At 41.9% G+C, this 24,429-nt stretch overlaps 1 protein-coding gene across 8 annotated transcripts in view; it reads right to left on the reverse strand.

Annotated features, from left to right (window-relative positions):
• DLGAP2 (DLG associated protein 2) overlaps window positions 1-24,429 on the reverse strand; it is a 1,048,830-nt gene that overhangs the window by 502,005 nt on the left and 522,396 nt on the right. For all 8 annotated transcript variants that reach the window (XM_075598227.1, XM_075598230.1, XM_075598229.1 and 5 more), the window contains one exon: window positions 6,623-6,655. In XM_075598227.1, coding sequence (XP_075454342.1) covers window positions 6,623-6,655 — 33 coding nt within the window. The remainder of the gene's footprint in view (window positions 1-6,622; window positions 6,656-24,429) is intronic.

Consider the following 24,429-nt stretch of genomic DNA (forward strand, 5'->3'; position numbering starts at 1 on the left):
GAAACTTTCCAAGCCTGCCTGTCCTGTTCCTGTCTCATTACCAACTAGCAGACAACTCAGTACTCCTGCTGCCTACAGGTATAGCACCACACACCTGGTAATACGCCTATCTCCCCAGCACTGCTCCCTATGTGAGATCGGGGGGGAGGGAGGGAAACCGTGTTACAATTATTTTTAAAGAGAGTAGGGGGATGAACCCCAAATGACCAGTGCTTCAGAGTTTGTGGATTGGATATGTATAAATCACATTTCAGTATTCACAGTTCACTCTGTGGTTGCAACAGGCCTGTTCAATAAACAAAACCAAGTCAAGCTACTTGGACCCCTAGAGGAAAGACAACATAATGGAATGCCCTTCCCCTAAATATCCGACGAGCACCTCTCTATCCACATTTAAGACCCACCACAAAACAAACCTGCTTAAGGAAGTATATGAGTAGCTCCATGACTGATACTATACACCTCATACATTAACCTTGGCCCCTTGCATACACACTTACCAGAACACCCTCCTACTGTCTCTGTACGTTCTTCCAAACAACAAATTAGATTGTAAGCTCTTCGGAGCAGAGACTCATTTTCCTAAATTTAACTTTTATGTCTGAAGCACTTCTCCCCTTTATGTGTTATTTATATTATTTGTTATTTATATGCTTGTCACGTATATTACTGCTGTGAAGTGCTATGTACTATACATTAATGGTGCTATATAAATAAAGACATACATGCATTAAAATGTGAGACAGCTTTAGTTTTGAAAGACTTTAGACTGGTGGCAGCTTTGAGAGTCTCAGGTAGATTGTTCCAGTTGTGGGGTGCACAGTAAGAGAAGGAGGAGCGGCCAGATTCTACGTTGAATCTTGGGGTCGTGAACAGTCTTTTCGAGTCAGATCTCAGGTGATAAGTGCTACATGTGATAGCGGTGAGAAGCTTGTTCAGATAGGTTGGTAGCTTGTCCAGAAAGTATTTGAAGGTAAGACAGCAAAAATGTACTTTGCGCCTAGACTCAAGTGATAGCTAATCTTGTTCTTTGAGCATTTCTCAGGGATGTGTGTTGTAGTTACATTGGTGGACAATGCGGCATTTTGAGTTGTAGAGGGTGTCTTGTTTACTAAGTCATAGTCTATAATTCGCATTAACATCTGCTGTGCGATGCGCTTTCTGACCAGATGGCTTAGGGAGGATTTGTTCCTATAAAGTATACCTAGTTTGGCATAGGTTTTAGATGTCAGTTTATCAATGTGCAAACCAAATGTTAAATGGGAGTCAAACCATATGCCCAGATATGTAAAACTAGTGACAGGGGCTAGGATGGTATTAGAGTTGGTTCTGATCTGTAGCTCCATCATTGGTAGCTTTAGAAATGTAGCCTTGGTCCCAAATCCCATTGTTACAGTCTTGTCAGTGTTTAAAAACAGTTTGCTTTGGCAAATCCAGTTTTCAAGTCTTGAAAAATAAGATTGAAGTACGTGTCCAAGGTCAGAGAGGCTAGGACTGTGTGCATATAAGATTGTGTCATCCGCACACATGAGCATTGAAACTCCCTTACAAGCTGTAGGTAGATCAGCTTATATACCCCCATCAACATGGTGGTATATATAGTTAGCCCGAAGGTGCTAGAAGTTCAGTTCCTGGAAGAGATAGTTGGAGGAGCTTCACTGTTAATAATGGACACATGTTCCTGTGTACATATAAGTTTATAGTTCAGATTAGTGATACTGCCCTGTCTCTGTTTGTTGTTTTATAGTTAGGGAAAGTGTCCCATCAAGTTATCATCTGTATCCATGATAGTGCAGAAGTCTACAGGATATAAAAGAAGAAGCCTATGTCCTATATGGGTTATCACAATAGTAGTCCAGGGACCTAATCAGAGGCACCTTGTTCCCTCTGAGACAGAGTGCCTAATAGAGGCACGCAGTATCTCGCACCGGGATACTGATCCCACAGTTCAGGATAGATAGGGTAACCTAAGATGGGGCCCAATTGATACGAGAGTTATGTACGCTATGCAGTAGATGGCCACTTAAGATAACAGTAACAGCAACAAGATTAAGTACCTCCCTAGAGCATTTAAGAGTGTACTACTTAGGGAAGATATAATATTACAAACGCTGCAAAGATACCAGAAGTATGTCTATTGTGGATAATGTCAATGTGTGAGGACAGCTGTCAATAAAGCTCTAGTTTGTACTATAAAATGTCCTGGCGTCCTTCATTATTTCATCAGCAAATCTACGCCCAGCCTGCGCAGATCCAGCACCCAACCATGGTATAAGAGACTCAGCAAAGCCATGTACATCGTCAGTTGATGTAAACTCCTTAAGAGCCGTGCAAGGAGTGTTAGAATAGTAAGCACAATATATATACTTACATTGTTTTATCATTTTTTACCAGAGCGCAGTTGATAAGGGACTAAAACAGCTAAAGCCAAACACAACATCAACACACATCCAAATTTACTGAAATCCGATATTTCATCATTATTAACTGTTTTTTGTTACTTATGTCATGCTACATTAAAGCCTGCACATCTTTATCTCTTTCTAAAATTTCACTTAAATTAGGTTTTTAGTTACATAATTTTGTCATAATATAGTAGGATACAGGCAATGTCCCGTGTGGTAAATACATTAAAAGTTCTCCAACATTTTAATGCTATTATGACTTGTTCACATTGTTGCCAATGAAACAGAATTTAAATACAAGAATTATATTTATAGTCAGAATATTGCATGTTAATCTTACAAATTTGCTGCTGCGGATTCTATTTTGTTCCACATTAGTATCCTTATGATGTAGGTCTAATATATTTTCTTCAAAAGCTCTTGTAGTTCCGGCCACTGAATTATTTCCTATTATTCAGACATTGTTTTTTTTTAAGGCTAGAAAGCGGATTGTTCCAATGGAGTATTGATGCAGTTTTTAAATCTGCTGCAAGCACATTATCTGAACAATGAACTACAGTATACTGTACAGCATAGTAGAATCCACCAAGTCCTTACATAATTGTTAATGTAGAGATCATTAACTGTTCAAACCAGGTGCCATGAAAAGTACTAAAAGCTTCCTCGTATCTGTTTCTTATCAAATACAGAAATTAATTACCTTAACTTTCCCAGGCTGCCCGGGTTATAGCTATGCCACTGGATGAATAGTTCTTTTGAAAGCTCCTTGTATTGTCCCCGAATATATTTGTATATAGTTATCATCTCCCCTCCTAGACGCCTCTTTTCTAATGTAAACACATTTAAAGGTGTGGTTTGTTTTTTAAATAGGTGGGAAGCAGGGGGTCTCTGGAGCTGAACCGCTCCGGGAATCCCTGGATACCAAAATACTTACTTCCTAAGGTCTTCCTCGTACCTGCTGGGGAAAACAATTGAGGTTTAAATCTCCTGCGGCACGTGGGCCAATCGCTAGCAACAATGTCTTTAGCTGCTTCCTATTGGCCCATGTGCAGCGGGAGATTTAACAACTAGAAAGAATCCTGAGGTATGTATCTAAGGAAGCAGGCAGTCCATGAAGCTGAAATTAACGTGGTTCAGCTCCGGACACTCCTTGCTTCATAAGCATTACAATTAGACTATTGAATGGAATGGTCTTTTTAATAGATTTCCATTTTAAAGCAGCAAAAGTGTATCAAATGTGTACATAAGTGAGACAATAAAAGAGGTTAGGTAATGAACTGCAGTATAAGATACGTTGAGTAGAGCAGCATGCAGGACAGGAAACCTCTGATGAACATGGCTCCTGCACTGCCCTTCCTCTGGGTATACTAAAGGAATTATAGCTAAAAGAATAGGTGGGTTTAATTTGAAATCTCGCAAAAGACTGTGCTTAGGAAATTAAATGCATGTCTGCAGCAGTTGTATGTCTGGGGAGGGCTTGATTTGCACAAGCAGAATGTTATTCAACAAGGGCAGCAGGGGAGGGCTGCACCCCCACTGGAGGAGGAAATCGGCAACCTAGGGAGAGGGAAAATATGTTTCCGACACTGGTAGAAAAGCTGTAAGGTCCGAAGAGTATCCAAAGATACATGTTATCACCCAAAAATGATAAAGCCAGTAGCAATGTGTTCAATATTGAAATTATCACAGGAAAGAGGCAGTGAGGACAGAGGGAAGGGGCACGGGAGAGGGGAGTGAGCAAGTGCTCTCAAATATGTACTTTTCTTCCCCTTCCTTACTGTGGTGAATTGACATTGAAACTGCCTAAATCAGTGGTTCATTACCTTTTAAGAACCGCAGAACCATTTAAAAATGTGTTATGCGTTTTCCCTAAGCCCAGGTACCATGTCCCATGTATACTGTACATTTGTTGTAATACAGTAAAAGCTAGGTGTAAAAATATAAATATAAAAATATATATACACACAGATTTTAGAACATTACAGAATCAACTGGAATTGCTACTCTCTCATATGACAAAGTCTTTTGCTTTCTAGTTTGGCGACACAGGACTGTCTCACGTGCCTTTTAAAATGATTACTTAGGGAAATTATAATACATGGGAACATACTTACTTTCAAAAACTCAAACAATGTTTTGTTTTTTTCTTGTCATTCTTTAGCACACCATCTGGAGAGTCAACTGGTAGGTTGCATACTATTTTACTGTCATTATTTATTAAAAAATATATATATTTATGTAATCATACAGGATTTGCAAATTAATGTTTCAATACCAGTAGCAATGGAGAGTCATATTAAAAGGCCCTTATTCTATAAAGTGCAATGAATCACACAGAGCCCTAATGAGGACAGCACAGCTTTCCATGCGGTAGCACCCGATTAGCACTATCATAGTTTATAGAATAAGGACCATTGTATGTTATGGTCTATCACAGGGATTCCCAACTCCAGACCTCAAGTACCCACAAAAGGTCAGGTTTTAAGGATTCCCCGCTTCAGCACAGGTGGCTCAATCAAAATGAATGAACCACTGATTGAGCCACCTGTGCTGAAGTAGAGATATCAATGAAACCTGGCCAGTCGAGAAAACTTGAAGACTGCAGTTGGGAATCCCTTGAAAGCTGAACATTATTTGACTGGACTTATCACAGCTCCCCTCTTTGGTTGGTTAATTTCTTGTGACAACCTTGATGATGTTTGAGAGAAATATTTAAATATATGAAATAGTTGAAAATGTCCCATTGCTTATTTTTAGATTAAACAGTATTTCCATATACAAAGTTGATGGGGACAATGTGCTTTACTAACTCAGTATATCCACTTGTACGGTTTTGTTTTTAGGTTCACTGGACCAATACATGACATCGTTATATAGTAGATGACGTTAGAAAGGACCTTCGAGTTCAGAAAAAATGTATAATGCTAGGGGCAGTTTATAATTAAATAACAATGGCACAGGTCTAAAAATATTTTCCCAAAAAGCAGCTAATGTCCCAACAAATGTACTTTTTAAGATTATTTTTTATATTGTTACATTATTGTGACCATGCAAATGTAGATAATACTGACACCAGGCCTTTGGAAATTTTCAACGTACTGTATCTGCAAATAGCTTGACAGTACTCCACTCCGGATTTCCTGCATTATACTTTGCGCTGCCTGCCTCATTACTTCATTTGCAAAGTGTCCACAGAATTGTTGCTAGAATCATACCCTGAAGAACCATCATATTTCAACCACTGATCACAACGATTACTTTTATCATTTGGTGTTCATCTCTGCTTTTATTATTATATTTAATTGTATTGAAATGCCTGTAAACTGCTGAGTTTATGGCCAATATTTATTTGGTTAATTAAACGCGTACCACAACAAGTAAACCCTGCAGTAATCCCAGTGAACTGAAAAATAGATTATCGAGGTAAAATAGTGAACCTCCTCATATTGCTGTGAACATCAACACTGCTTTCATTAACAGGGATCTTTCCAATTACTTACTATGTCAAATCTGTAATCCTGGCTACGCCCTTTAAGATTATTAAAACAAAGCACTGTATTAATATTTCAAACACTTTATGTTGATATAAACGGTTACCAAAATGTCAGCAATTCAATCACATACAGTATCTGAATGAAGACAGTAGGTAAATTAAATTTTCAAATGTAATCACATGGTGATATTTTCAATGCGACATTGAACATTTGTCAGACGTACGATAAATCATTTCCATGTTACTACAATAAAGTAAACATTTTCACATCCGCACCAAGTAGCGAGAAAACAAAAGTAGCTTTAAGGCAGGCAACCTCTCTTTATTTCACTGAAATAGCTTTCGAAGGGAACTTCTCCTCAACATATACCACAGCTATTGTTTTAAAAGAACACCTTTCACATTCATGACTTATCACAGAAAGAATAACCAGACCAAGCTCAGCAAACCCCAGGCTACAAGGTCATTGATGGGTTGCAATTTGTTTATTTTGTAGTATTGCTTTAAAGACAGACTAGAGCCTAAAGCATGTACTGTGCCTACTCACTTTAATTCAATTGCTAGTTCAAGCACTGCATCAGCAAATGTGTTATTTTGTTGATACCATCAATTCAAACAGCACGTTCAATTTACTGTCAAAAAACAAACATATAAGCAGTTTACACCGGTTGTGTCTTAAGTCTATCGCAGATTTAAATGATGAAGAAAAAATCGGCACACTCACCTTCGGGTTCACCACACAATGTACACTGAGACTCTAGAAAGACAAGAAAAAAAGACATTGTAATGATTCTGTGATCAGCTCAGAAACAGAGCCCAGTTACTTGATTGAACAATACATCTGCTACTGTATTTTGATGAGAGACTACAATATTACAGTATTGGAAATCTAATACTTTTATAGCTGAAATAAATTTAAGTCAACAATTACTGATGAACTATGTCAGTCCTCATGACATAGTGACAATGTCCTAGACCTAGAGAACCAGAAGGATTCATGGGAAGACTAGCTGGGCCAAAGGGCTTTTATCTGCAGTCAAATTCTATATAATATAACAAAAAGTAAAGACCAAAACACAGAAAAGTTCTTCTACATTTTACACAGGTTCCAGTCTTTAAAACATCACTGTTTTAACCACAGTAATTCAAATTCTTTACCTACGCATGAAAATGAGCATATCAAGTGTGTCACTTTCCAAGTACTTTTTAAACAGGAACTTGCACAGCTACAGTATTTGTGCAAGCATTTCACATTCAAGAACAAGCAGAGGTGTGCATACCCATTTTCACCAAAAGCTACATCCTGTTGTTAAAACAAAAAATGTCAGGCAGCACCACTATATGTTTAAATAATTTGAGATATATAGGTGCCAGGGGAATAAATAAGGATCCCGTACATCTCCACAAAATCACTATGTACAGTAAATAATGGATTTCTCCTCACTCAAATAATCCTTTATGATTGTTTCTATATTTGGAGCTATTTAGCTAAGGTCCTGACATCCTCTCATTCAGAGCAAACCCTTTCAGATGCACCAGACCTTTATCATAGATGGATGTGTCCAGTTTACTTTTGTATAATCTGTGCAATATAAGAGCTTGCCTTACAGTACATATAATACCATTTGCACCTATTTTTAGTGTCTGAAAGTGGGTGTGGGCTGCCTCCAATTTTCTGACTTATGATATTTACATCCGTTCACTTTTTTATACGTATACATATATATGTGTTATTAGTATTTTTGTTCGGTATATGTGATCTTCAGTAAAACTTTTTTTTATTACACATTCTCATTATTTAATTATTTTTTACCAGTGCGGGGGCCCTGTTGTTTATACTGTAAATTCTGTTGTTGACCCTTTTCATTTTCAAACATTCCAAGCTTTAAGACAAATAAATAAAACCACCCAATTGCAAAAAAAGAAAACACCATCATTTATAAAACAGTGCTAAGCAGGATCTAGTGGAAACATAACTTTTGACAAAGTATAAACAGGACTGGGCCATATTTACTACACGGTATTATCCCCGAAATATATATTTGTATTCAAAAGAAACCTTAAGGGCCATTCAGTGGGATTGGCTACAAGGTGTCATCTGGCTCTAGAGGTGCCTTGTGCTGTCGCACCACTTAGTAATATGGGCCAAAATCCCCTATTTTTTAAGGACTGCATATTATATGTTTTTTTGAAACAGCAATATATTGTTTGCTCATAATCAATTCATGGACCAATTTCTAGTGTGCTTCAGTGCTACCCAGTCAATACTGTAGCTAATGTCATTATTTTAGTCCTTAATCTCAGTTCGCCTCTCCAGGTTCTAAAGGTAATTTGGAATCCTTACCACGTCCTTTAACTGCTGCATGGTATCATCATTACATTTTAATTGTACTAAAAAGTGCTAAAAGTTTCTCATTCAAGTAATGAAACAGTCTAATTATCCTGGTATATATAGATAGTAAGATACCATTTACTTGACCACCTAAAAGTGGACAGTATATACCGGTAACTATTCAAACTTCTCAGTTTTCTTCTTCAGCTACCATATATTACATATTTTATTTTAATTTTCCTATACAAACAGTAATTCACATAAAACGAGTGACCAGTATGGCTGCTAATTGTTTTAGTCAACATATTACTGGGTTGGAAATGAGAAAAATATTATTTTGTTCTGCTTGGCACTTTACATTAGAAGACCACTTCCAAACTGTTTGCCTTAACCATTAAATTGGTTCTTTGTGGCTAGTAATAAACTATAATAATGACAATAATAAAAATGCTATAATGAAAAGCTAGGAATTGAATTGCCTAAATAAATTGATGCCAAACAATAAAGACAAGCCATGCATAAATACAGGAGAACATCACTGTCCTATTATTTGCTTCAAAAGATATACTGATGGCAGTTTCATATATTGCTATAATAAAAAGGAGATGACCAGTAGAAGAGATTATAATCATTTCTAAAAACTTTGGACATTTATTTTTGAAGTTTCTTTTATGATGCTTACAATAAATATTTGTTTTACCAATTAACGGCCTCATTCAGAGAAGGTTGATAAAAATTATCACCAGGGCATTTAAAATGCCGTTTTTGGGGGGTTGCTATCACGGTATTCAGAAAGACTCGATTACCTGTGATAGCAAAATTTCCAAAACGGGCGAGTTGCTGCCAGCGAGAGCATTGAGCCTCTGAAAAGGTCTAAACCGGCGATTCATTTCTGGTGCAGAGAGAGCGGCTCTGAGAGAGCCGGCTTACACAGCGGAAATGTCGCCCGAAAATTATTTATATCTTAATATAAATTTCTTTCATAGTGAAGATGTGCAGGGGGTCTCCGGAGCTGAACCGCGTTGATTTCAGGTCCAGGGACCCCCTGCGTCCGGAGATACAGGCACCTTTATGGGGTGCCGGTATCTCCTATGCAAGGAAATGTCCCGGTCATGTGACGCGGGAAATTTCAATGCAGAGGGATACCGGCACCCCATAAAGGGGCCTGTATCTTGGGAAGCAGGGGGTCCCAGAACCTGAAACCAACGCGGTTCAGCTCCGGAGACCCCATGCACATCTACACTATGAAATAAATGTATATTTAAAAACATTTTAATAAACGTCAATACACGCCCCCCCCCCCTCCGCCCAAACCCATACAGTACAGTAATGGGCCAAATAACTATGATCCATATATGGATAATAGATTATTTGCCCATTATTAAACACTGCATTAGCATACATAAATAAAGTAAATAAATACAGTTATACTTACCACAACAGCAGGTCCCTCTGTCCTCTGTAGCAAGAAAGCACTAATACATAATAAAGACATTCTAATAGCCCCTAACCCCTTAATCACCTTAGCGGTTACCAACCGCTATAGTCATTAAGGGGTTAACCCACCCTGACCCGATACAAACCCGGGAGTCCTAAGCACCCACCCCTGACTGACTATACCCACCCTGTACCCATTGAGCAGTATAGTGGTAGATCATATCCATATAATAATAATATGGGAATGATAAGCCTCTATAGCACTCAATGGGCACCCTAATTACAATACACTAATACACAAGACACACAATAATAAAACATAACTAAACTCCAAAAAAACACTTCACTAAATAAAAACAGTAGCCAGCTAATCCAATGAATACAAGCAATAACAACATCAACAATGAATTAATTAAACCATTAACCAATCAAAACAATTAATTCCTAAAACAACTCCGAATTATTTTATAAAGTAACCAATCCAACCACATAATTACTAAACCAACTCAAAATTAATAGTAACACTAACCAATCAAACCAATTAATTACTACAACATTCATGAATTAATGTAAACATTAAAATACAAAGAAATAAATTCAAACAATATCTGAAATAACCATAAAACGCATTAGCTAACATATTACAACATTAACTGAAAACGAACACCAATCGCAAACATTTTATTACCATTAAGCAGGAAAACAAACAAACAATGACATCCACATAAGAAACTGAAATTAAAAAAACCAACAGCAATACCAAGCCACAAATGCCCCCCAAATATTGTCATAATAATGTATTAATCTGTACCCTAAAGTGGTACAGATTAATATATTATCAGTCAATGTGCCTCCCCCAAAAAATCAAAAAACACATCCAATGAAAAAACCTGTAAAAAGAGACATTTACAAACATTCAATATATTACTTACCATTAGAAGCGGTGGCCCTCCGACTCCCGGGGAAACAGGAAGCTCACGTACCTTGGAGGCCTCCAACTGCATCCGATGCCATCCGCCATGAAGATCCGGATCAGGTACCCAAATCTTCTTTTTTCTTTCTTTAATCACCTTCTTCTATCTTCATCTGTCACCATTTCTTGATCTTCTTTATCTTCTATCTTCATCTGTCAATCCAAAAAGCCACATGGTAAATCCCAACCGATGTTGTCTCGTCATCTTCTTGGGCTCAAATGAGGCGTCACGGCCTTAAATAGGGCTTGTGACGTCACATTTAGCCTCAAAATGGTTAATAGCCACCATATTCCGACTTTAATTAATTATTTTTTTAAATGACGTCACTTAAAGGGAATGATGCCAGCCAATCAGAATGGCTAGGGTTCATTTGCCTTTAAGATGACGTTACTAAATCCAAGATGGACTAAATCCAAGATGGCCGGCGTCACATGGTATTTCAGCCAATCAGATTGTGGGAACCAATTCCACACTCTGATTGGCTGGAATACCATGTGACGCCGGCCATCTTGGATTTAGTGACGTCATCTTAAAGGCAAATGAAGCACAGCCATTCTGATTGGCTGACATCTTTCCCTTTAAGTGACGTCATTAAAAAAATAATTAATTAAAGTCAGAACATGGTTTTAACAGCCAATCAGGTGGATGTTAAACATTTTGAGGCTAAATGTGACGTCACAAGCCCTATTTAAGGCCGTGACACCTCATTTGTGCCCAAGAAGACGACGAGACAACATCGGTTGGGATTTACCATGTGGCTTTTTGGATTGACAGATGAAGATAGAAGATAAAGAAGATCAAGAAATGGTGACAGATGAAGATAGAAGAAGGTTATTGAAGAAAGAAAAAAAAGATTTGGGTACCTGATCTGGATCTTCATGGCGGATGCATCGGATGCTGTTGGAGGCCTCCAAGGTACGTGAGCTTCCTGTTTCCCCAGGAGTCGGAGGGCCACTACTTCTAGTGGTAAGTAATATATTGAATGTTTGTAAATGTCTCTTTTTACAGGTTTTTTCATTGGATGTGTTTTTTTATTTTTGGGGGGAGGCACATTGACTGATAATATATTAATCTGTACCACTTTAGGGTACAGATTAATACATTATTATGACAATATTTGGGGGGCATTTGTGGCTTGGTATTGCTGTTGTTTTTTTTAATTTCAGTTTCTTATGTGGATGTCATTGGTTTTTTTTCCTGCTTAATGGTGATACAATGTTTGCGATTGGTGTTCGTTTTCAGTTAATGTTGTAATATGTTAGCTAATGCGTTTTATGGTTATTTCAGATATTGTTTGAATTTATTTCTTTGTATTTTAATGTTTACATTAATTCATGAATGTTGTAGTAATTAATTGGTTTGATTGGTTAGTGTTACTATTAATTTGAGTTGGTTTAGTAATTATGTGGTTGGATTGGTTACTTTATAAAATAATTCGGAGTTGTTTTAGGAATTAATTGTTTTGATTGGTTAATGGTATAATTAATTAATTGTTGATGTTGTTATTGCGTGTATTCATTGGATTAGCTGGCTACTGTTTTTATTTAGTGGTGTGTTTTTTTGGAGTTTAGTTATGTTTTATTATTGTGTGTCTTGTGTATTAATGTATTGTAATTAGGGTGCCCATTGAGTGCTATAGAGGCTTATCCTACCCATATCATTATTATATGGGTATGCTGTACCACTATACTACTCAATGGGTACAGGGTGGGTATAGTCAGTCCGGGGTGGGTGCTTAGGCTTCACGGATGGGTGAACGGGGTATGAGCACTAAGGATGGGTGTCTAGACCTTGCGGGTGGGTAGCGGTTCGGTTAACCCCTTTATTACCTTAGCGGTATTAACCGCTAAGGTAATGAAGGGGTTAAGTCCTCCCGCAAGGCCTAAACAGCCACTAAGGGCCAAATTACCCCTTCACCCACCCTCGCTAGCCACAGTAAACCTGGCATGGGTGTTTAACCCCTTCATTGCCTTAGCGGTTAGCCGCTAAGGTAATGAAGTTGCTGTAAATGCATTTTTCCTGCATCGGATGCATGCCGGGGGGCTCCGGTGCTGGTATTAATGGCTATCAGCTTCAGAGACCCCCGGCATCAATCTGAGGCAGGAAAAGGGCCTGATTTTTTTCTAAGTCCCGACACATCGCAGCTCATCGAGGCATCTCCCCACCAATTTACCTAAACTTTGAGATGAATTGGATTTGGGGAGAAGATCGCCTTTTAGGGCTGCGATAGGCCGCAACAGCCGACTCGCGGGTACTAGAATCGCACGAGTTTATGATCCTTCCAAAAATGGTCAATAAGCGGCTGATCGCCGCTCAATTGGCGAATTTCTTTTGATCATAAAATTTTGCTGCGATGCAGCCCGTTATCGAGCACTTATCGAGGCTTACTGAATACAAGTAGCCATTTTGGCCGATAAGTGCTCGATAAGGGCCTTATCGACGCTTTCTGAATGAGGCCCTAAATGTATCAACAAATTCAAGCTGTGTGAGTAATTATGGACTCAAATATTGCTATGAAAATGCAGGAAGTTGCTGTAAGTATAAATTGGCAGAGAGAAACGTTGGCCGTGTGGGAGGGAAGATGAGGAGTTGGGTTGAGACATGAGAAATGTGTGAAGATGAAGCTTGTTTATCAAAAAATGGCTGCATCTACTAAAGGAAAGAACACCACCAGATTTATCAAAGACAGATCACATTGGACAAATTGTTTCAGAGACCATGTGTCAAACTACTTGTATCTATACATCCTCACTAAAATTGTAAGATTTCTTTTTTCACAGTTGCTACTTATTTTACACTTCCATGCCTCTAAGGTAAGAAACTATCTTGCATATGTACTTAGTCATTCAGATAAAAAATGGGTTACCCTTTCTGCTCTAGAAAATGGTCCCGCCTACAAGGAGCTTAAATTGTGGCTGGGAGGGAGTGGTTTTAGAATTGATTATGAATAGTGGAGGGTCTTCTCCTGGTATCATTGCTTTGTCTCAAATAATGCATTGAGTACACTGACTTTAATATTATGTCCCAGTGAGATTGTGGTGTGCTGTGCTGTACTGTAATTCAGTGATGAAAATATATGCTGCATATGGCACCATGAACAGTGCGATCAGACTATGAATTGTCCCCTTTTAAAGGAGCAATCAAAGTAATATCCTGTATGTGTATTTTTTTTAAATCAATCAGTTCTGTAGTAATAGAACTTTTTTATTTTTAAATTCAACTTTTGATGCCTTTTTGTATGAGTTTTCATCTATTGAGAATCCTCTGATTTCTATTGCAGGTTTTATCCACCTCCCCAGCAGTGCAAGATCTTTGTAACACTTTCCTCTTTGTGATAATTTGTTGCCAATACTCCCAGCAGTTTAAGCTGCAAACTGTAACAATAGATAATGTTACCTTTGTAATATAAGAATACATTATAGCTGCTGAGTTACACTGACTGAAGGATTGATTGGAAACTGAAACACAGCCATTTAGTGAACCCTAGGAAACAGTAATTTGCTGATCAATCATGGGAGAACCAATCAATCAACGGCTTAGTTAATTAGTTTTCAATAAAGGAAATAAAATGCTGCATATATTAAAACCAACAATTGAATCCCCTCAAATTATCCCCCCGATAACACTGTCATTTCAGTAATCTGACATAGATAAATTGTCTAATATTGCAACTACTGTACAAAAACATAACAGGAAATGTATTTCACTAGCAAGTGCACCTTATAAAAACAAGTTTTCAAGCAATCCCCATGCACACAGAGTGACATGAGTGCTGTTGTTCTGTTCTGTTCATTCAGTGAGTCAGTCCGAGTGTCTAATATTTATCATTGGAAGAGAATTACTGGGAAGGTATATATCACAGTGGGCGATTCAGCTTGTACCTACTACTAAAGTCAATCTTTTCATTTAGTCACCCACCGTGATATTTAGTATGTATCATTTTGAGAGACACAGCGAGATGGAAAGTGTCTGAGGACTTTAAAGTTTGCCTAGGCATATTAGTGAGAGAACTGCCAGTTAGAGTCGGTGATCAATCATAAATACAAGAGTGTCTATTCCTAAAGGAACTTCTTGATATCCTTTCACTCTCATTGAAGATGCTTGTCTGACAAAGTGACATGATGGTTCTGTTCTGTTCATTCAGTAAAAGAAGTTAGAAAATGAACAGTGACACAGACAGATTTACCGGGGCCCAGGACAAGAGTTTTGACCAGGGCCACCCACCCATGTTAGTGGCCTTGCAAGCCATCCCCCTTCATGCCTCCTTGTGAGTCCCCTACTCTATCACCTCCCCTCTCACACCACTTTGCGAGCCCCCTCCTCTATCCCCCTGCTCATACCTCCTCATGAGCCCCTTCCTCTCCCCATGTATTTCTATTTGCCCCTCTGTCCTCTGTCTTCCCCCCTCTCTTTTTCACTCACTCTCCCCTCTCTCTTCTCACACACTCCCCCCTCCGCTATCACTTAATTACTCTCCTCTCCCTCAATCCCCCCTCCCCACACTCACACATTACCCATACAATCCCTCCCCACAATAACACCTCCACACACGCAAAATACAATACCACCCCACACACCCAAAATACAATACCTCCCCACACACGCAAAATACAATACCCCCACACACCTGAAATACAATACCCCCCACACATCCAAAATTCAATACCCCCCCACACACCCAAAATACAATACCCCTACAGACACCCAAAATACTACACCCCCATCACACAGAATACAACCCTCACACACAAAATACAACACACGTGTACCTTTGGGGTGGTCTGGGGACTCTGGTAACCCAGCTCTCCCCAGTAGCTTCAGGGCCTCTCTCCGGCCAGTGCACAACAGAAGCTAGGCCTGTGTAACGAATCGGGGCACTCGCTCTTCCCAGCGTGTCCCCATCACTTTGCTCCCTCCGGCCAGCCATTCCCTTCCTCTGGCTTCGCCTTCCCTGCCCCAATCGCGGTCCGCACACTCGCGCGGTTCTTCTAGTGTGCGCGCGCGTTCCCGCTCCCTGGTTCCCCGTCAGGGGACTTACGCCCCTCGGCGTGCCTCCGTTCCCTCACCTGCTTCCTCCACTCCTTCCCCCTCACCCGCCCTTCTGCCGAGCACCTCCTCCGCGATGCTTCCCCCACGCTCTGGCACTCGCGTGTTGTGCGCACGTGACCGCATTACAGAGAGCGCGCGCACCCGCTCTATTTACCAATCCTCCCCTGATACTGGTTCCGCCCCTCACAGCTTACAGGCCATTACCCTAGATTATCTCCCTGTCTCCTCCCCTACTCTCACTCACCTATTCCTGCAAGCTCCCAAACAAACCGCTGCTCCTCCTCTTCCTGCTATTTGTCCTCCCTCCTTTATAACCCAAGTCTGCCCTCTGCTTCCTCGCTCTGCATAGCTTTCCTGTAGCTCCTTTGTGTGCAGTGTCTATGCCCAGCTCCCTTGTCTATTACAGCTCTGATTCCTGTCCCTGCCCTTGTTTGGATTCCCTTGGTTTGAACTTGAACTCTGCTTTGGACTTTGACTACGCTGCCTCCTCCTGCCCTTGAACCTTGGCTTTCGGATCTTACTATGCTGCTCTCTCCTATCCCTGGACTCTGGCTATTGGACAACTACCTTCCGACCTCTGGCGCCCCGGACTCAGCAAGTATAATGTTAACCCTTTCTCACCAGGCCCGGCAATGCAATTACCACACTCCGGGCACGCCCTCACTGCTGTGGGTGCGTGTTATACCCTTACCCACCTCAGTACTGGGAACTGGCCAGGTCTGCGGGCATACAGGCGTTACATTATACAGAGCCCAACAAATGAAGACCCCCCTGAGATGGGCCAAGGTCTTACTATGGAACACTGGCAATTCTTGAGCAATCAACTCACTGATGTCACTGAGAAACTTTCTACTATATCCCTCCGGGAATCTCCTGTGACACCACCTACACCGGCCCCGTTACCTCTAAACAAAACAGGACCATGTATTCCTCCCCCCAACCTGTATGACGGGGACCCCCTCGCCTGGCGTGGATTCCTGAACCAGTGCGAGGTACAATTCGAAATGTCCCCGTCCCAATTCCTTACTGGTCGTTCCAAGGTGGCCTACATATATGCCCTGCTCACTAGTGATGCCCTCGCTTGGCCTCCCCCCTCTGGGAGCACAGATCAGACCTAACTCAGGATTATCTCAAATTCCAGCATGAGTTTCAACTAGTGTTTGATACACCGGCACATAGGGAGACTGCTGCTTTCTCTTTATTTCACCTTTCTCAGGCTCGTAGGTTGGCTGCAAGATACGCGGTGGAGTTCCGCACCATTGCTGCAGAGACGCAGTGGAACGACGAAGCTCTTGCTGCAGCATACTGGCATGAATTGTCCGAGTCTCTCAAGGATGACCTTGCAGCCCACGCCCGGCCTTCATCTCTCGAGGAACTCATCGCTCTCAGTATCTGGATGGATCAGCGCACTCAAGAACGACACCACAAGCGTCATCGTTCTCATTCTCTCTCTTCCATGCCTGTTTCTCTTAGGTATCCACCACTGCCCTTTCCCGCGTTGGACGCTCCTGAACTGATGCAAATTGGTAGCCAACAACCTCGTGCCGCTGAGAAGGCACGACGTCGGGAGAAGGGTCTCTGCTATTACTGCGGCTCCTCTGAACATCAACTTCGTCAGTGCCGCTTGAAACCGGGAAACGGGAATGCCCAGTAAAGGTAGAGGGGCTTCTGGGTACAATCTCTCCTTGCCCTCTCTCCCTAAGGAACTTCTGAAGAAGTTATTTCTCCACATAACCCTGGTGGCTCCTGGTCTCCAAATAGAAGTCAAAGCCTTCATCGACTCCGGGTCTGGTGGCAACTTTCTTGATCACGCCTTCGCCTGCAGCAACCAGATTCCACAAGTCAAAAAGAAGTCACCCATCGGCCTCGAGGCCATTGACGGTCGACCGCTTCAACCAGCATTCATCATTTGGGAGACCATGCCACTTACCTTGACCACCACGGATGGTCATACTGAGGTAATAGCCTTTGATGTTTTCCACTCCCCTACTGTCCAGGTTATACTGGGATTGCCGTGGCTGCAGCTTCACAACCCGCGTATTGATTGGACTAATGTGTTGCCGATCCAATGGGCTGATTCTCCAGAGTAGCTGGTTTCTCCTCCTGTTGCCGTGCTAGCGGGCCTCAACACCACCTCATCTTCTCACTCTCCTTTGCCAAAGGTATACTTGGATGTCTTCAATAAAACTCAGGTTGAAGTACTAACTCCTCACCGCCTTTACGATTGTCCCATTGATTTGATTCCTGGAACCATTCTCCTCAAATCTAAGTCTTATCCCTAAGTCTTATCCCTTGTCTGTGCCCAAGACGGAAGCGATGACAGCCTACATCCAGGAGAATCTTAAGAAAGGATTCATACGGAATTCTACCTCCCCCGCCGGGGCAGGCTTCTTCTTCATGAAGAAGAAGGATGGCTCTCTAAGACCCTGTATCGACTTTCATGGGCTAAACAAAATCACCGTAAAGAACCGGTACCCCTTGCCGTTGATTTCTGAACTTTCCGACCGTTTACAAGGAGCCTCTATCTTCTCCAAACTCGATTTAAGAGGAGCCTACAACCTCATTCGTATAAGAGAGGGGGACGAATGGAAAACTGCGTTTAACACACGTTCGGGACATTACGAGTACTTAGTAATGCCTTTCGGCCTTTGCAATGCCTCTGCGGTATTCCAGGAGTTCATGAATGATATCTTCCGGGACGTGTTGGGTACGTTTGTCATTGTATATTTGGACGACATCCTTATTTTCCCAAAAGCCTGGAGGAGCACGTTCAGCATACCAAATTGGTGCTCTCTCGGCTTCGTGCTAATCGCCTTTACGCGAAAATGGAGAAATGTTTGTTCCATCAATCTTCCACAGCCTTCTTGGGCTATATAATTTCTGACAAAGGCTTTACTATGGACCCTGAGAAATTGAAGTCTGTACTCGATTGGCCGTTACCGAACTCTCTCAAGGCATTGGCTTTGCCAATAACTATCGAAAATTCATCCGTAACTTCTCTACTATTGCCCTACCAATCACTGCTTTCACCAAGAAAGGTGCTGATCTGACTGTTTGGTCTCCTGAAGCCATCGACGCCTTTGACTTTCTCAAAAGAGCCTTTGTGTCCGCCCCTATCCTTTGGCATCCGGATACTTCCTTTCCTTTCACTCTCAAAGTAGACGCCTTGGATGTGGGAGCTGGCGCAGTGCTTTCTCAGAGATCCTCCCCACAGGAAAAACTCTATCCGTGTGGATACTTTTCCAGAATTTTTTTTTCGGCCGAGAGAAATTATGATGTTGGGAACCGCGAGCTTCTGGCCATCAAGTTGGCTCTCCAGGAATGGAGACATCTCCTCGAAGGTACCAAAGAGCCAGTAGCCATCCTCACGATCACAAAAACTTATTGTACATCGAGGGGGCTCGTCGTTTGGGATCTCGTCAAGCTCGTTGGGCCTTGTTCTTTTCTAGGTTCAATTATACTATTTCTTACATTCCCGGTACCAAGAACATCAAGGCCGACGCTCTATCTCGTCAGTTCTCCACCGAGAACGAATCTAATGAATCCTCAGAGTCAATTCTTCCGGCTAAGTGTATTATTGCCGCCAACAAGTTTGATATCTTGGACGAAATCAATAAAGCCCAGGCTCATGTTCCTAGGAGATTTAAGGTGCCAGAGGGACGGTTATACGCTGCCCCACGTTTCCGCCACAAGATTCTTCTATGGGGACATTCGTCTAGAGCTGCTGGTCATCCAGGCTAGAAACAAACTGTAGATCTCATCAAACGGACCTTTTGGTGGTCTAAAATGAATAAGGACATTTTTGAGTTCACCAGGGCTTGTCCTGTCTGCGCCCAGAGCAAATCCGCCCGTCAGAGACCTTCTGGTCTTCTCATGCCTCTTCCTGAACAACCTTGGAAACATATCTCCATGGACTTCATTGTAGAGCTTCCCAATTCTAAAGGGATGAATACGATCCTTGTGGTTGTTGATAGATTTTCTAAGCATACCCACTTTATACCCCTCAAGGGTCTTCCTAATTCAGCTACTTTAGCCGACGTTTTTTCCAAGGAAATTTTCAGATTACACGGTGTACCTATTTCCATTGTTTCTGACAGAGGTACACAATTTATCTCTAAGTTTTGGCGAGCTTTTTCTCAAAGACTTGGCATTTCCCTTCTATTTTCCTCGTGTTATCACCCACAAACCAACGGGCAGACGGAGAGGATGAGCCAGATGCTGGAACAGTATCTTAGATGCTTTGTGTCTGAATCGCAGGACAATTGGGTGGACCTATTACCCTGGGCTGAGTTTGCTATTAACTCATTAAAAAACGAATCCACGCAAGAGTCGTCGTTTTTCATTAACTATGGATTCCACCCCAGCAGTCTTCCCCTCTCCTCCCTCCCCTCTGGTGTTCCCGCAGCAGATTCTCACATTTCCAATCTTCAGAATTCCTGGAAAAAGATCATAAAAACTTTGTGAAATTCCGTTCTAAGACAAAAGACGCAAGCGGATCGGCGATGCCATGTGGGCCCAGAGTTCAAACCCAGAGACAGTGTGTGGCTATTTTCCAGAAATATTAAACTCAAGACCCCTTCCCAGAAACTGGCCTCAAGATTCCTAGGTCCTTTCAAAATTCTCGAAAGGATCAACCCGGTCGCATACCGACTTGCATTTCCTCCTTCAATGAAGATTCCTTCGGTGTTCCGTTCCATGTATCTTTACTAAAACCGTTGATCCAGAATCTCCATTTTCCGGACAGCAATCGGAGGCCTAATCCTGTCATTATACAAGGACAACAAGAGTTTGAAATTCAATCCTTACTTGATTCTCATTGGTCCCGGGGCAGACTCCAGTTCCTAGTACACTGGAAAGGATACGGTCCGGAGGAGCGCTCCTGGATACCTTCTCACCACGTCCATGCCCCAACTCTACTCAGGCAGTTCCGTCGGATGTTCCCTCATAAACCTTGGGAGGATCGTCCGGAGTCCGATCCTCAAGGGGGGGATACTGTAACGGATCGAGGGGACTCCCCTGATACTGGTTCCGCCCCTCACAGCTTACAAGCCATTACCCTAGATTACCTCCCTGTCTCCTCCCCTACTCTCACTCACCTATCCCTGTAAGCTCCCAGACAAACCCCTGCTCCTCCCCTTTCTGCTATTTGTCCTCCCTCCTTTATAACCCCAGTCTGCCCTCTGCTTCCTCGCTCTGCATAGCTTTCCTGTAGCTCCTGTGTGTGCAGTGTCTATGCCCAGCTCCCTTGTCTATTACAGCTCTGATTCCTGTCCCTGCCCTTGTTTGGATTCCCTCGGTTTGAACTTGAACTCTGCTTTGGACTTTGACTACGCTGCCTTCTCCTGCCCTTGAACCTTGACTTTCGGATCTTACTATGCTGCTCTCTCCTATCCCTGGACTCTGGCTATTGGACAACTACCTTCCGACCTCTGGCGCCCCGGACTCAGAACTGAGTTGGTGGGCCCAACTTGCAGCACCGGCTGGGACCCCCACAGCCATCGGGCCCAGGACACTTGTCCCGGCTCCCTCCCCTATCGGCAAATTAATATTCATTCCAGTGGATATTGTGTAGGAAGTAAGTGATCCTTATTGAAGCAATTACTCTTAAATCTCACACTCTCTGGCCCCAATTCAACATGCAGTGAAGCTTCCAAGTCCCATTCATTTGTATTAGGTTCAGAAGTTTACTTTACACACAGAAGTGTCTTCATAGCATCCTACATAAGGGCCTCAGTGTCTGTCTGTGTGATAGAAGAGCAGCATGTTATAGTCAAATTCTGTTTTTCAGGGTATCAGACAAAACTACCCACACAGATACACAGTTATCAGTGCCACAGTAAAATTGCATCATATAATAATCATCATTGGTATTTTTCTAGGGAAAAAGGTCCTGGAACCCTAAGCAAAGAAACATGTTTTTATATCAAAACGACAATCAAAAAATCTGCTTTAAATACTGTAAGATAAAAGAGTACTTCAGTATTAGGTGATACCTTTCTAATTTGGACTAACAATTGCTATTGTAAGACAAGTAAGAAAAAGGCAAATTCCATTAACCACCCCCAGTCAGTATTTCAGTACAATTCCTAATAATTATATGAAGTTTATTGTTGAGGTGTAGGAAGGTGTCAGAAAGAATTTCCTTCGCGTTTCACCCCTAACAGAACTCTTTACATATGTACTCCTATTCATTTCCCATATTAACAGATAAGTTTGTCTTGGTCGCTGCAATAGCCATATCCCCCATTTCTCTCTACATCTGTAATCTTCCCGGAATGACATGTCCACTGGAAACAGCAGAACTCCATGCAAGCAACATGAGTGCAACTGAAACAGGGATCCGCCCTTTGGCTACAATCATCTCTAGCCACGCTTCCTCTTGTCCTCTTCTTCCTGTGATTTTTTAATGTCAACTAATGTATCTGAGGCGCACACATTCCTAAAATATCATCATTTCATATTCAAGGTAACCATATATAGAGCCATATTTAAATGGTAAAAATTGCATACGACTCCTTCAAACATCAATAGATATCTTACAGCCCATTCAAGTGAGTAGTTTGTAAAGGTTTAACAGCGCCAGGTGTATGAGGAAAAGTCTTCTATATATTGCAGGGTCTATCATATAGTTAGAGTATTGGTTATTCACTCAGCTTTGCTCAACAAGTTAACATTCTCCCGCCTCGTATACCGTGTACCACCTATTGTAATATCTATACAGATATGAGGCTGGAGATATATATATATATTCAAGGTTTGATTTTTTTCTAACACAGATCTACATCGAATAGCTGCCTTTGAGGTTATGAGCCTGTTGAACAAAGATGTGTGAGTTTCCGATATTCTAACTTCATGATAGCGTGCTAGTGCTTAATCTTGTCATTTATGGAAGGGTTTTCTTTTTAAGCATTTGTTCAATAAAAAGAAAAAAAAACACGAACAATAGTTATGTGTCAATTTGCAAAGCACTCATCAGCTTTTTTTTGTACACTACGTTGTGAAAAAAATTGTTGGGGTTGGCAGTTTTTGGAGAAGTTGTGTGTCACTGTGTCTAAAATCTGTCAAGTTTGTTAGTTAATTTGCTTATCTCTACGTGCCTGTTCTTTTTGAAGTGAAGCTTCTTTGCTGGCACCTACAGGGTTTTCATGGGCAAAAAACCTTGACTTGTAATGAAAAACCGTAACGCGAGTGACGTCATAGAACTAATCGGCATGCGCCTGTCGCGCTTGTGCATGGGCAAAAAAACAGCAATCTAGGCTACACGGACCTTGCATGCGTACAAGAAGGGGTTGTGAGCTGCGATGCGCATGCGCAGAAGCCAATTGCCTACCCCCACACATGCGCAATACTGCCGATCCTGTGCCCGAGCTCCCCCGAAATCTCCTCTTCGGCCGGGAGATGCAATGGGGGCTGGCACTTGCGCCGGGGGGAGGAGAGAAGGAAGGCTGCTCCGGTAGGCACCGGCGCTCCAGCAGCAGGACACAGAGACCACACACACACACACACTGACACACACACACACACACACACACTGACTCACACACACACACACAAACTGACACACACACACACACACACACTGACTGACTGACACACACACACAGTGACTGACACACACACACTGATTGACACACACACACGCTCACACACTGACTGATACACACACACACACACACACTGACTGACACACACACACACACACACAGACACAGACACAGACACAAACACACACTGACTGACACACAATCACACACACACTGACAGACACACACACACACACACACACACAAACACACACATTGACTTACACACACACACACAAACACACAAACTGACTGACACACACACAGACTGACGCACAAACTGACTGACAGACACACACACTGACTGACACAACCACACTGACTGACACACCCACACTTACTGACACACACACACACACACACTGACTGACACACACACAAACTGACACACACGCACACACAAACTGACACACACACACACACACACTGACACACACACACATACACTGACTGACACACACAACCACACACACACTGACAGACACACACACACACACAAACACACACATTGACTTACACACACACACAAACACACAAACTGACTGACACACACACAGACTGACGCACAAACTGACTGACAGACACACACACTGACTGACACAACCACACTGACTGACACACCCACACTTACTGACACACACACACACACTGACACACACACAAACTGACTGACACACACACAAACTGACACACACGCACACACAAACTGACACACACACACAAACTGACACACAAACACACATACACTGACTGACACACACACCCACTGACACACACACACACACACACACACACACACACACACACACTGACACACACACACACACACACACACACACACAAACTGATACAAACTGACACAAACTGACACACACACACAAACTGACTGACACACACACACAATCTGACTGACACACACAAACACACTGACTGACACACACACACACACAGTGACTGACACAGACACACACAAACTGACTGACACACACACATACACTCACACATTGACTGACACCCACACACACTGACTGACACACACAGACACAAACACACACACAAACTGACTGACACACACAATCCCACACACACACTGACTGACACACACACACACACACACACACACACACACTGATTGACACACACACACACACACACA

The sequence above is a fragment of the Ascaphus truei genome, chromosome 4 (genome assembly GCF_040206685.1).
Source record: "Ascaphus truei isolate aAscTru1 chromosome 4, aAscTru1.hap1, whole genome shotgun sequence".
Lineage (NCBI taxonomy): Eukaryota > Metazoa > Chordata > Amphibia > Anura > Ascaphidae > Ascaphus > Ascaphus truei.